Below are 14,826 nucleotides of genomic sequence, written 5' to 3' on the forward strand. Positions count from 1 at the left end.
TGGAAAAAGATTAAAAATGCAGATCTTAGAATTTTGACTACTTGAATGTTGACTATTTTAAAAGCGGAGACTAACCCAACTCTCAAAATAAATAACAATGACATTCCTTCTCCTTTCCCCTCTGATTTTGAGTGTACTCACTAATCTGCACATGGATATCAAGTTCCTATTTAATTCTTATGTAAACCTGAAATTTCAGTCCAGTGGATTAGAAATAGAAGATTTTTTTCCAGGTTGGATATGGGTATATTTAAAACAAAAGCAACTTCTGTACAGTATGAAATTGCTAGCAAGAGAACCTGGCTCACCTTACAGGACGTGGCTCACTCACCTTGAATGTGAGCAAATTATGTTTGTGTGATACATGGGTTACTCTGGTTCTAGACTAAGCTTGTTTTGTATCTGAATTATGGGTGTCAGCAAATAGTCTATTGATGATAAATGTAGTACTATTTAAAAATGGCTGTTTGTCTGAAATCTTTATGAACACCTACAGGTTTTTTTCCCTTCTGAACTGAATCTTCGGATGGCCAATGTGAACTCTGAAGACTATGTGTTTGAAAGCATTACTGGGTAAGTGTATTTCTCTGCAAATTTAGCTCTTGCACAACAACTGGATTCTGATGCTCTTGCAAGCCTGTCTTGGCACACCTCACATTTGCTTCGTCCTCTTGCTCATGCTCTGCTTTGTGAAATGAAAGACCAAATCCCCGAGTGGTGAGATTTGGCCATTCCGCCCCTAATCCCTTTGGAAATATCACGTGAATCAGAACACGTACACAAGAATGTGCCTAGGTAAAATGAGGTATTGGAACTTTTCCGCCCCTGGCTTGAAACTTAAAAGTTTAGTATTGCGGATCGTAAAGCAGTGTGGCCTCGCAAAGGAAAGCAGGTGGATTAATACTGAGTCTGTGGAAGTGTATTTCATTGCTCTTTTGGTATACCACAGAAAGTGAGCAGTGAATCAGAAAATGCTTCTACCACAAACACATGATTGGGTCTCAGGTGCTCTTTTCGTTACTTTAGTCACAGTATCTCTAAGTTGGAGGAGAGTTGAACGTTTCATTTAATCAGACGACGAAAATGAGGTGCTTCGAAAGCATTATATAAATGTTCTTATTTTACTCATCACTTTCTGTGCAGCATTTTTTCTCATTCTACACAAATATAAAAAACAGTAACACAAGTGCAGATTAGCAAGTGTAACATCTTCACAGCAGTTGAACAATCGATATATGTCAGATTTTTAAATCAGAGTACCAAATTCTAGATACTTCTGGTGGCATTTTTAAATCCTGTATTTCTCACTTATCTGCCATTTATGGTCAGTCCCACTATTGAGTCTTCAGCTCTGATATTTAGCACATTGAGATTGTTATGTTTGGATGATTTCATGCAATAAGTTGTTTATAAAACTTCCTGTTTTGAATTTTTCCAGGAACAACTTTGAATATACGTTGGAAGCTTCAAAATCACTTCGGCAGAAGCCAGGAGATAATACAATGACTTATCTAAACAAGGGCCAGTTCTATCCCATTACACTGAAGGAAATTAGTGGTGGTGAAGGAATCCATCAACCCATCAGTAAAGTTAGAGTAAGTTACAATTAAAGAAAGTGTATAGGAGAGAAGCTAATGGCAAATAGTATAACAGTAATAGCATTTCTGGTGTGCAAGAGGGGAAATAATTTGTTTGTGGATGACCCAAACTTCTTATGGGCTACCCATAATTTGTAGGGTTTTAATAGTCCATAACTGTTCTCAATTGACTTTGATCTGATCCATCAACTTGTTTCCCCTCTTTTTAGCAAGTTTTTCCTTAGAATATAAAGCCATCTTTTTTGCTTGCAGTCTGGGAAGCTATACTGTAGTGTTAATCTAAATTAGTCCAGTAGGTTTTGGACCAGGTGTGTACAATTCTTTCTTTATGCTCTTAACAGTGGTTGTTAGGTAGAGCAGACTGACAAATAATTACTACCTTCTTCATTAATAATATTCACATACATCAAAACACCTATCTGTGAAAAAGTATGAAATCATGAACAATGACAACAATTTGTGGCTGAGCTGGTTTGATTTTTGCAAAAACAAGTAACCGATTATTATGATCTTATAATGAACCAGACTTCCTTAGTGATACTTAGTAATCCTCATTGCAAAGAACAGGTTTTATTTCTAACTTTCCCAAATAAATAGAGGTTCTTCCTTTCTTTTGGAAAAACCTAGGGAACATCTTCAAGTAATTTGATTGCTTATTTGTTCCCTATGACTATCATTAAGTGTTGTACCTTATGATTCTTGACGAATGTATCTTTTCTTTTATGTAAACTGAGAGCGTATTCACCAAGACAAATTCCTTGTGTGTTAATCACACTTGGCCAATAAAGAGTTCTGTTCTGTTCTGTTCTGTTCTGTTCTACCATTGAAAGGCAGAACGTTATTAGCCTATTTAATTTACTTAATTTTATTATTATGCTGCTTCCTAAACTATTCCAAGTTACGATTTCTTGAAATGTTACTATGTTATTGTATCTGTGAGGATTTTTACATTTTTTGCTGCCATTGTAGGCCTACAGAACCTTATTTTGCAGCCTGTGATATTTTTGAAAGAAAGGTGTTGCTGTTTTGGATTATAGATGGAGGAAGTGCTTAATGCTTTTCTCTGGTTTTCTGGCACCCTTCATGGTTAATTCCTTATGGCTGCCATTGTCCTTCTCAAATCTGAGAAGCTTGTTCTTCTAAACTTGGAAAGTTCACTTCACTTGCCCCTGAGAGCCCACAGATACGGAGGGCAGAGATAAATTTCCAGCGTTGCTAGTTCTAAGTAGTAGCTGTCCATCCTTCAGCAAGGAACGCGCACAGACCCCTCTGCCACCCGCACCATATGACTTTTCTGTTAATGAAGCTTTTCTGCTTATCCCCCCTGCCTTTCTCTTTCCTCCTCTTTGCAGAGTGTCATCATGGTTGTATTTGCTGAGGACAAAAGCCGGGAGGATCAGCTCAGGCACTGGAAGTACTGGCACTCCAGGCAACACACAGCTAAACAAAGGTGCATTGACATAGGTAAGAAGCTCTCAAGCAGCAGGTGCCAAAACACAACTGAGCAGGTTTCAGGTCTTGTGTTGGCTTGTGAACTCAGGACCATCTCCAGTCAATGATTCCCAATCTTGCCTGTCCCTCTTTTAGGGTTAGATGGCAATCCAACTGCCCATCAGAATATTTTGGTTGGGAGAGAATTAGAGATTTAAATAAATATACCAGGGGTGTCCAAACTTGGCAACTTTAAGACTTATGGACTTCAACTCCCAGAATTCGTCAGCCAGCAATTCTGGGAGTTGAAGTCCACAAGTCTTAAAGTTGCCAATTTTGGACACCCCTGAAATATACCAATCTCCGGCGCTTGGTCAGTTGACCAACCGACCAGTCGATCAAATGGGTCCACAGTTGAATAACAAAAGTTTGAACCTGCAATGGATGTTAAAACGAATCTCTAACATTGAAAGCTAGAGAATGGTTCGTTGGGTGGACTGTGTTTCAAGCTTCTGGTTGCAAGGTTGCTCAAACAGAACTGGCTGTGTCTGTTATAGTTTTGTGCCGCAGTATCTGCCTACATCAAGTTTATCGTATCTGAATATTTCAGAAATTTGAATAATCCTATTCTCTGAACTTCATTAACTTTTCAGTCATTGCCGCTTAGAATCCTCTTTTTCTTCTATCCCTCTTCCCCAAAATAGCATTTTTTTTTTCATTCTTAATCCCCAAACCTCTCTGGCCTCAATGTTGCCTGCAGTTCATGCCATCAATCCTGGAGCCACTTGGCTCTGTAAATGTATGGATCAGAAGTGGCGACTCAGTGCAGAGGAGAAAGGCACTCTTCACATGAGCAAAGCTGCTATTGCTTCTTAGTCAGAGATCTGAAAGGACGCTTGGAGGTTGCAGAACAGGTTCCAAGATTGAGTCGCTGGCAGAAGTCAAGCCTTAGGTACAGTTTGGGCAAGGAGATGAAAGATGACATTACAGATACCCATTTGCCTACAGCCAAGCTGTGATTGGCCCATTTCCAGCTCCTTTGGTTTGAAGGCTGGGTTGCAGTCAATCTTTTTTTTTCCTCTTGTAAATAAAAGTGGGGATTAATGCTTAGCACTTAAAGGGAGACGCACATGCAAATCTTCCTTTATTATGAGTTTTTTATGAAGAGCAACATATCCTGGTGGTGCTGTCTAACATTTTTTAAAGGAGAATTGAAGGCATGACAAAGGCAGCAGGTATTGCCTGTCTCCTTTGCTATTTCTTAATGTCATTTCCTGCATTGTACTTCAATAAAAACTTAAAGGGGTGCCCTGCCCAGAGAAACATGTAGATTTCGTTTTTCTAAGACAGTTCAGAAGAAAAATGACTGTTTGCCTAACTTGGGTCTGCGTTTGTCAGTCAACTGAGCTATTTTAATATATTTTCCCTCCTTTATGTTGTCAACAGCTGATTATAAGGAGAGCTTCAACACCATAAATAATATTGAAGAGATAGCGTATAATGCCATCTCCTTCACTTGGGACATTAATGATGAAGCAAAGGTAAGTGCCAGGGCTCTTCCTTCATGACTCTTCTGAGTATTAATAAAAGAAAGGGAAAGCTTGAGAGCCGGTTATATCTAGTAGGTATGGCACTAGGCTAGAAATAAGGAGGCTGTGAGTTCTAGTATCACCTTAGGCATGAAAGCCAGATGGTGATTTGGGGCCAGTCTCTTTCTCTCTCTTAGTCTATGATATTTATTTATTTATTTAAATTTTATTTATCAGGCTTGGGTTACAGGCTGGCTGGCCAATTCCTGTCACAACCAATGAATCAATAGTTGGTTGGTCCAAAAATACAGCACGGATATAGGTTAGAAGCTCTCTTGTGGGAAAACACTAGGAAGAAAACAAAAATTAAGCTCGTAGCTCTCTTAAAAACAAACTATGATGAAATAGCCACTGAAAGATTGCCAGAAGCTTTCTGGGAAAATAAAGTTTGAAGCTGATGAAAGCGTCACAGCTTAGATTATAAAATGGCATGAAGCCGCAAAAGGTGACCCTTTTCTGACTATTTTTCCCCCCTTGCCTTTGGATTTAGTCTGATCAAAAAAGCGTGACTGAACAGGAGTCAGAAAATGTACTAGGCCTTTTCAGTATTCTTCCAGCAGAAGACAAGGCAGTTGGTTCAGCATCTGAGACTACTGCTCCTATTCAAACACATAGCTTTCAGTCATCTCATTTTAAACAGAGGTGTGTTTGCAGGCTGGAACTTGTAGTCCTCTGCAAACAGTCCATCTCCTCCACCAAGTGTCCTTGCATGTCAATCGAATGGAGTCACCTCTCATTTTTCATTTGCTCTGTGGATATCACTAGATAGACTTATGGTGATGTCACCTATGGAACTTTCCTTGTATTTCTGTATGGAGCTTTCAGAGAATGATGGGCAACCTTATTTGCCACTCAGAGCCTTCTTGAACAGACGGCATATAAATTTAATAAATATAAATAAATACATAAATAAATAATTCTCATATTGATTAGATGTTCAAAAGGGAAGCAAAATTGATCAATGAACAATAACCAAAATTGTGTTATTGAAGGGTTTTCCAAGCCATCGGTTTGATCTCATTTGGTTGGTTCAAAATATTGTCAACTTTGGCAAAAAAAAAAAAAGATATTCAGAATTATCTGAGATATAAAAAGAATTCTCAAATGATTCTGAAATAATTTCTTGGGATTTGGTGGTGCCTTTCAAATTGGAAGCCCATCGATGCTTATGATGGGCTTACTGGTTCTAAATTTACCAACGTCTTGGGAGAATTCTACCAAGTCTTAGATGCAGCAGTGACTCAGGTCTCTTCTAGCAATGTTCTTAACTGGTACCTGTCCAGGTGCATTAGTCTCAAATTCCCATAAACGTTAGCCAATATAGTCAAAGAACTTTGTTCATTTTGGCTGAATAGATGAGTTGAAGACCAATGTATGTGGAATGAATTTGGGTAGAAAAGGCTGGTCCAATGGGTAATCTGCTATGAGTCATATAAAGAGCAAGTATAGATCATGGAAATGGCAGCAATGGAAAGGATCTTTTCACCAGGAATCCTCTTGGAGCTAGTAGAATCCTGATTTGATAGAGGACTTAATTGCAATGGAGAACTAAATGTGTGTCATTGTTTGATCTATTTAGGTTTTTTTAAAAATACTCTTTACATTAATGTAGGGATGCGGTGGCTCAGTGGCTAAGATGCTGAGCTTGTTGATCAAAAGGTCAGCAGTTCATCAGTTCGAATCCCTAGTGCTGCGTAACAGGGTGAGCTCCCGTTACTTGTCCCAGCTTCTACCAACCTAGCAGTTCGAAAGCATGTAAAAAATGCAAGTAGAAAAATAGGGACAACTTTGGTGTGAAGGTAATAGCATTCCGTGCACCTTTGGCGTTTAGTCATGCTGGCCACATGACCATGGAGGTGTCTTCAGACAGCGCTGGCTCTTCGACTTTGAAACAGAGATGAGCACCGCCCCCTAGAGTTGGGTACAATTAGCACATATGTGCGAGGTGAACCTTTACCTTTTACATTAATAAACCTCTGGGTTTGTCACTGGATTTCAAGAGCACTGTCCTTCCTGAAGAATTTAGGGCTGGATTATTTTCAAGGTCTACCACTTGCTAGAGATCAAAAAGAAGAACCTGTCTTGCATGGTTCAAGGTATACCTCTATTTAACTACAAAAAATAGCATCCTGAATATGATCAGTATGCCAAGACTTTCGGGCTAGTCATTCTAGCCTTCTTGTGTGTATATATCTATGTGTACATATTGGGAATATGGAGACAGCCTTGAGGAAGGAAGTGCTAAGTAAACATCAGTTTAGCCCTGGTGTAATAAACAAATGCATGATAATCCTGACTTGATACTGTTTAGTATCAGAGAGAAACTCTGACAGATTTTTAAGATTCTCTTGCCATTATATCCTAGAGCAGGGGTAGTCCACCTTTTTATACCTACCGTCCACTTTTGTATCTCTGTTAGTAGTAAAATTTTCTAACTGCCCACCGGTTCCACAGTAATGGTGATTTATAAAGTGCATCGTCGTCTGCAGATGCCTCTCACGCATCATGGATTGGGTTTTTTGGGGGGGGGGCAACTACCAGCTCTGCTTGTCTGTTACAGCTGGGTGGTGTGGGGGGAGATGCGTGAGCTATTTTGGGACGAGGCTCTTTTGTTTGCGGTCGCACTATAGCGCCATTTAGTTTCACTTACATAACGTGAACTAAACTTATGCGCGGGCGATACAAATAGTATATTTTCAGAAATTTAAATTATCACGGGGAATTTTATGAAAACCTAATGAAAATTTTTTTAAATAATGCTATGAAAATTTTTTTTAAAAGTCAATTAAATAAAAAAAAAGGAAAATGCTTCAGTATCAGACAAAACCCCTACTGCCCACCATGAAAGCTGGAACACCCACTAGTGGGCGGTAGGGACCAGGTTGACTACACTGTCCTAGAGTATAAATAGAGTTCCAGAATACTTTGCATTTCCTGTTCCCTCAGCTGCAGTTATCTGCAACAGGTGTACAAAAAGGACTGCTACATTTCAGGATGCATTTCTGTCTGCATAGGTGTGTTTGGGGGTGGGATGGGGTAAGACTGCTGCTGTTTCAAATGCCATTCGTCATTTTCTGTCAAACAAAACAAGAGAAGCAGTTTTAAACTGCATTCCGATCAAGGCTTATTTGTTGAAGAATTGAACATCACTGGAATTCCACGTACACAAACCTTAGCATTGATGGCAGTATTGTGTAGATATAGCTCAGAGGATAATATTTTTCGTAGTTAAGTCAGAAGGAAATCCTGTTTTCAGTAGGATCTATTCTCAACTAACAGTTCTTAGGACTGCAATGTCAGTCTTTCTAGAGCAGGGGTGTCAAACTAGATTTCTTCGAGAGCCAGATCAGTATTGTAGTGGTCCTCCGCTACATCATCATCATCATCATCATCATCATCATCATCATCATCATCATCATCATCATTATTATTATTATTATTATTATTTGCATTTATATCCCGCCCTTCTCCGAAGACTCAGGGCGGCTTACACTATGTCAAGCAATAGTCTTCATCCATTTGTATATTATATACAAAGTCAACTTTTATTGCCCCCAACAAACTGGGTCCTCATTTTACCTACTTTATAAAGGATGGAAGGCTGAGTCAACCTTGGGCCTGGTGGGACTTGAACCTGCAGTAATTGCAAGCAGCTGCTGTTAATAACAGACTGTCTTACCAGTCTGAGCCACCAGAGGCCCACATGACCCGTTTTGGGTGGCAGAGTGCTGCAGGAGTCTGTCTAGGCCGAAAACGGGATGCGGGGGGGAGGGGGCAGAAACACCATGGGCTGGTCCTTTGCTATTTCCAGGCTGGCCTCGCAGGCCATATCTAAGCACCCTGCAGGCCTGGATCTGGCCCGTGGGCCTTGAGTTTGACACCCCTGTTCTAGAGCGTTATCATAATATGTTAACCATAATCTGAAACCTGGATTAAAATCTCTGTTTAGCTTTGAATAATTCACTTTCTTGGTGTGTTGAACCACTTTCTCTCAACCTGTTTGCTTCATCTCTGCACGTACCACTTGCCTTTTGTCATAATAGATGGGTATACTTCCAAACAAACCAGTAGGCTGTTGCCACACACTATATTTATTTTGCAAAATCTAGGGGTTTCCTAGGCCTTTATATAAATAAACATAATGTCCAAAGTACCAGGCTAGAAAATGAGAGACCATGAGTTCCAGTCCTGCCTTAGCCATGAAAGCCAGTTGGGTGACTTTGGGCCAATCTCCCTCTCTCAGCCCAACCCACCTCACAGGGTTGTTGTGAGGAAAATTGGAGGAGGAAGGTGTGCTGGATATGTTTGCCACCTTGTGTTGTTTGTAAAAAATAATAAAGGCAAGTTACAAATAAATTTAAAAAATGAATTAAAATCACTTACAGGTAAAAAAGTTGGGTGAGGCAGAAGACTGAGCAATATATTCCTTAAACAGTCATGCAAGGACATAAGGAAAGCGTCTGTTGAGTATATTTCCTGCCCCCCCCATCCCCACTCCCACTTTGAATGCTTCAAAAAACATGAGAATCACAAGATTGTTGCCCTTTTCTTAGCTGCACCTGACAGATGATCTGGGCAAATGTTCAGAAGAGAGGAAATGGAAGGCTTTCACAGTTGAATTTGGCAGGGGACTCTTTAAGGAAGGATTTGTGGGCAGAGGAGGAGCTGATTAGGGGATGGGCATGAAGCAGTTCCAAATCTTTATTGCTAAATAAATATTCCCTCCTCATCAGGCAAAGCCTGATGTGTTTATCCTTCCAGTAGGTCAGCATATGCTGATGCTTAAAATGGCATAACTATGAAGCAGATCTCAAACGCCAAGGTTCCCTGCATGGCAATCTCTAAAACATGGTATTAATCTGGATTGCACTATTTTTTAAACTGAACTACTTTTTTAGGGTTAATTGAAATCTGGAAGTCATTGGAGCTCAAGTTGAAAGAACCATCTATTTGTTCATTTCTGCATTATGCAAATTCACCTAGTGTGTCTCTTAAATAATCCTTGAGAATGGGCAGAATGAGCCAAAGGCTAGCAAACAAATAATTCATCTTGATAGGTAGCTGCAGGATGTTTGAAAACTTCTAAACGCTGGCAGAATATGTGAGTGCTACACTGTAAATTGATAGTGGAGGGAGCATGGGCATCGATGACCAGAAATATACATGTTGTACTGCAATTCTATACATACACTGTATGTATACTGTGTATGTACACTGAGAGCATATGCACCAAGACAAATTCCTTGTGTGTCCAACCACACTTGGCCAATAAAAATTCTATTCTATTCTATTCTATTCTATTCTATTCTATTCTATTCTATTCTATTCTATTCTATTCTATTCTACCTATTCAGTTAAACATCATTGTACATATTATATGGGGCTTATTACCAAATTGGGCTGGTGGTGGTACAGATTTGCAGGTGGACAGTCTAATCCTAAACTCTGTGTGCATATGAAAGAGAACGATCTGTAACATGGCCAACCTCATTCCTGCGTTCTTTTGTTTCATGTCAGCTAGAGTGAGAGCTAGCAAGTTGGTGGATAAGGGTGAGATGTTGATCCAGAGCCTTTGGAAGAAATGAAGGGGTTTGAGCTCCATGTTATTAAGGTTGCCCCTCACGGTGTCCCAGGATCAATCTGTCAGTTGCTTACTATCTGTCAGGTGTGAGGAGTCAGGACTATACATTAAATTCTAGTTAAGCTGATTTATTGCTCATGCATGTACACAAGAATCTAGTCAACTAACATTCAGCATTAAATTGGCACTAGTAAGAATTAATGGAATTCAAGAGGAGTTGGACTTAGAATACGTGTTCTCATAATAATTCCAGCAGGGATGGTATTCACTTACCTTCACTACGGGTTCGCAAATGTGAGCGCGCATGCGGCACCTCCGCACATATGCAGGACCTTCCGTGCATGTGCAGAGAGTCAAAAACGGGACATGATGTTGTCCGGGCGGGTGGGCAGAGCATGCTACCACTGGTTCGCCCGAACTGGATAGAACCGACTGAATACTACCACTGGATTCCAGGCTGATTCCTCTCTTGAGTCTGTCCTCAGGCTTTGCCTTTCCTACCAATGAACATATTGGTAGCAATCCTCTCTCCTCAAACATTCTGTAGATATAGTGATAAAGTTGAGGGACATCATTATACCATCCTAATGTCCTTAGTTGAAGGAATTAAAATATCTGTTTGTTATAGAGAAATGTGTATATTGGTTTTTTATATACATAGGTTGGCCTAATTTTGAAGACTCATAGGAACAGTCAATTGCTCCCTTTTTAGAGAAGTATGGCCTTTACTTCAGAAAAGTATGATGTTATTAAATATCTTTTCCCACTTTCTGTTCCCAGTATCAATCATTTTTGGCTGTATTTTCTGTCCGGGAATTTTAAGAATTGAGGTTGAAAAGTATTGGGGTCAAAGTGTTAGAACAATAATGAATATTCCCCTTTTCCACGTCAACAGGCCCAGTTTTTTTTTTTAAGGATTCTATTGAGTTTGATCTTATAACATTATCAAATAGCAGGAAGCAAAAACAGATTTCCCATAACTATTTTGGATTGCTGTGTTTCTTATTTAATCTTTTCCTCCTCCTTCAGAGAGAACAGATTTGACAGTGATTCTTGATCAGATTACTGCCAGACAGAGCAGCAATTCTTTCTTAGCACTCTGATCTTATCAGGAAGAGATCTAGCCAATTTCCACTATTTTCATTACATGGTTCATTTGACTGCTCCATTTATTTATTTTTAATTACCAGACAAAGACTTTTATGTGGTGTTGTGCGCAGAGAAAGTAGAGACAAAACCTGAGCTTAAGTGAGGTCCTTACTACATTTCTTGTGTGGTAAATCATGATAACAAATTTTGCATTAAAGGATATTACAAACTGGCTGCAGAATCATCATTTAATTCAGAGAAACTTCATTTAACACAGTTAATTTGGATTGGCGCAAATGTGTGGCAGGCATGAATTCAATGGTGTTTTGGAGATGAGTGGAAGAACCGGCTAAGCAGTCCTTTGAGATGAGGTTGATCTCCATATAGACTCTTCACAACCATCTGGAAATGGTTTCTCGTTGCCTCTTTCTGAGGTGTTTATTTCAGACTTCTCAGCTTAACCCTAATGATCTCCCACCCAACTACTAAGTAAGTTATACCCCACTTTGCCTTTTCAAGATTAGTCAGTCAACTAGGTAATGTGCTAAAAAATGGAGAACAGAAGGGAAACAGATATAATATGAATTAGTTAGAAAGGAAGGTTGAAGGACTTACTGAGAATAAAAAAAAATATCAGGAAAGATACATTACGGTCCATAGAGTAGCTTACTTCAAGACGGTATCCTTCCGTGAGATAGCCAGGTTAGGAAAAGCAATTGTGTCAAAATAAATACAAACATATTTATAGCCTGGTTCTTGAAGTAGCATACAGTATTGATTGTTTTCACTCTCCTTTTCCTCCTCAACTGTTCCCACTTTTCTCATTACAAGGTTTGTATTTCATGGCCATTTGGCATCTAAGAGCAGATTATTGCTTCATCATTTTGCAATGGGTTTGAAAACAATCACGCAGTACTGTACAATCACTTTTCTAGACATAGTTGCAGGTTTCCAAATAATTAGCCTTAGGGGTATCTTGTGGCAATAAGCCTCTAAAAATGTATTGAGCAAAAGCTAGGTTGTCTTTCTCCTTGCAATCGTGAATTCTTGAATGGTGGGCTCCTTAGCTTTGTTAGCTTCTTTGCAAAGTTACGAGTTAGGGTTAGCGTTAGAGAGAGAAAAGTGTTGGAATATATGTCATCACATCTGTTTATATCTATCTCATAAGAGAAATGAAGCTGCTACTCCAGATGATTATCATCATCAGTTTATCGCCATCTATTGTAGGTGGTGTTGTGAATTCTTTTGCCCAGCAGAGGGTGTGTGCACAACAGAAGACCCTTCCTGGAAAAGACCATCATACCTGCTGAAAACACAGACTGGGAAATTCTATATCGTGGGGTGCTGCAAACGGCTATAAATGCAGGCCAGTTGCAGAGTGCCTAAAATGCAGTCACATGATTGGGGGTGGGGGTGATTGAGACATGAATTTGAATTTGGGTTATAAGTAGCTTTTTCAGAGTCCATTATAACTTTGCACGGCTGCAAGCTGAGAACTGCCTACCGTTCTTGTCCTATTGTTCCCTTCATTAAATTAACATAGCTGTTGCATACTTTTACTTATATATATATTTTTTCTTTTATAATGTGTTGTTGTTTTTTATGTCGATGTTTGTGTATACTGTTGTGACAAAATGAAATTAAAAAAAAACTATTTATATAAGCCAAATGCCATTCCTTAGAGCAAAGCTTGTAAGGGGAAACCCCCTCCCCCACATACACACCATGTTAAATAGTGAATACATCATGAAGAGGGCCAATCTAGAGTAGTGGTAAATGCATTAGGCTAGAGATTTGGAGTTCTACTCCTGCCTTAGTCACAAATCCAGCTGGGTGAACTTGGGTCGGATATTCTCCCTCAATCCTAGGCAGAATAAGGTCATGGCAAATCACTTGTGAAAATCTTGCCAAGAGAACTGCAGGGACTAGTGTAGGCAGTTGCCAGAGTCAACACTGACTCAAAGGCAATCCCCTGTGCAAAGGAGAAGAAAATAGAAAAGAAAGAAAGAAAGGGAAAAATGAAGAAAGGAAAGGAAAAAAGGAAGAAGAAGAGGAAGAAGGAAGGAGGAAGGAAGGAAAGAAAGAGAAGAAGAAAGAAAAAAAGAAAGAAGAAAGGAAAAAGAACTCTGAATAGTAATTAAACTAAACTATACATAACAAAACCCAATCCCTAGTTAATAGAAAGAATGATCACTATGGTAAGTTTAAATACCTATATGGAATTCATACACCTATACATCATTAAATTTATCCTATAACAGGATACCATATCATCTTATTTTTAGAATCTAAATCCTTTTCAAAAATAGATAATATCTTGGACCCATTTCTTAAAGTAAGGAAGGTGAGTTTCTTTTCTAGCTATACAGAATTATCCTCTTTGTTGTACCCCAGACTTAAAAGAGTTGAAGTCTGCATGAGATGACAAAATGCACGATTTATGAATGTAGTTCAGTATCAAAATTGAAATCCTTAAGTACAATATTTCTTTCCAAAGTTATACTAATATATGTATTAATTTGAAACCAAAACAAAGCTGTAACAGAACAGGACCAAATCATGTGAGTTAAAAGAATGTTCAGATTTCTTACATCGACAATCTAAGACCGTTACCGACCAGTCCTTTTTAATCATTTTAAAATAATATTTTAAATTTAATTTTTAAATCATGGGGAATGTATTTCACATTTTTTAACACGTGGACCTATTCATTTCCCAAAATGTGATATTGTTATACAAAAAGCAGATATGGAGTGGGGCAGGACCGAGACTTTCCTTTCCCCTGCATTGGGCCCACTATCACTTCTTCCAAAAACTCCTTTGCTTAGCATGTGGTAGAGGGATTTACTAGTCCTGGCAATTGATAGAATTAGGCATCGTCATCCACAAACCGTATCCCCACTGTTAGTGTTTCTCTCTTGATTATCGTAATATTCTTAAACCAGTTACTTCAGAATGGACAAAGTATGGCAGATTGGACAAAGTCAGGCAATAGATTGGCTGGCTGGTGAATTCTGGGAGTTGAAGTCCACGTGCTTAAAGTTGCCAAGGTTAGGAAAACCCAGACATAGGGAAAGAGGAGACCAAGGATTCTGAGTCAGTGCAACACAATTTTTTTATTCCTCGCAGCCCAGAAGAAACTTATCTTGGGTTGGCACAGAGACTCAACACTCTGACTGTGTGGGAGAGAGCAGGAAGAAAGGGAAGGAACTCCTCTTTAAGAGGCATTGTAGCCCGATATGGAAAAACCTCTTATTTTTCATCCCTCCTTCCCAGTAGTTGATCTATCACTGTAAGCTTAAAAATGAAATAAAATGGATCTGCCTTGTATTACCAATTACCAATGGGGCTGAAGTGCCCTTGCAGGCACAATCATGCCTGTGCACAAAGGCTTTCGGAATCACACGGAAATCCAGAAAGCATATGTGAGCTGCTAAGATGCTAGAAGTAGCTCAGAAGTCCATATTTTCATGACTACTCTCCCTGATTTTATACAGATGATTTGCTGTCTTTGGGAATTGTCCAGACAAATGGCTTT

The 14,826-nt window shown here is 39.2% G+C and overlaps 1 protein-coding gene across 5 annotated transcripts in view; it reads left to right on the forward strand.

Moving 5' to 3' along the window:
• Positions 1-14,826, forward strand: part of GRHL1 (grainyhead like transcription factor 1) — a 66,057-nt gene that overhangs the window by 18,532 nt on the left and 32,699 nt on the right. For all 5 annotated transcript variants that reach the window (XM_058178328.1, XM_058178319.1, XM_058178310.1 and 2 more), the window contains 4 exons: positions 497-573; positions 1,439-1,595; positions 2,951-3,062; positions 4,476-4,570. In XM_058178328.1, coding sequence (XP_058034311.1) covers positions 497-573; positions 1,439-1,595; positions 2,951-3,062; positions 4,476-4,570 — 441 coding nt within the window. The remainder of the gene's footprint in view (positions 1-496; positions 574-1,438; positions 1,596-2,950; positions 3,063-4,475; positions 4,571-14,826) is intronic.

Source organism: Ahaetulla prasina, chromosome 1, assembly GCF_028640845.1.
Source record: "Ahaetulla prasina isolate Xishuangbanna chromosome 1, ASM2864084v1, whole genome shotgun sequence".
Classification (NCBI taxonomy): Eukaryota; Metazoa; Chordata; class Lepidosauria; order Squamata; family Colubridae; genus Ahaetulla; species Ahaetulla prasina.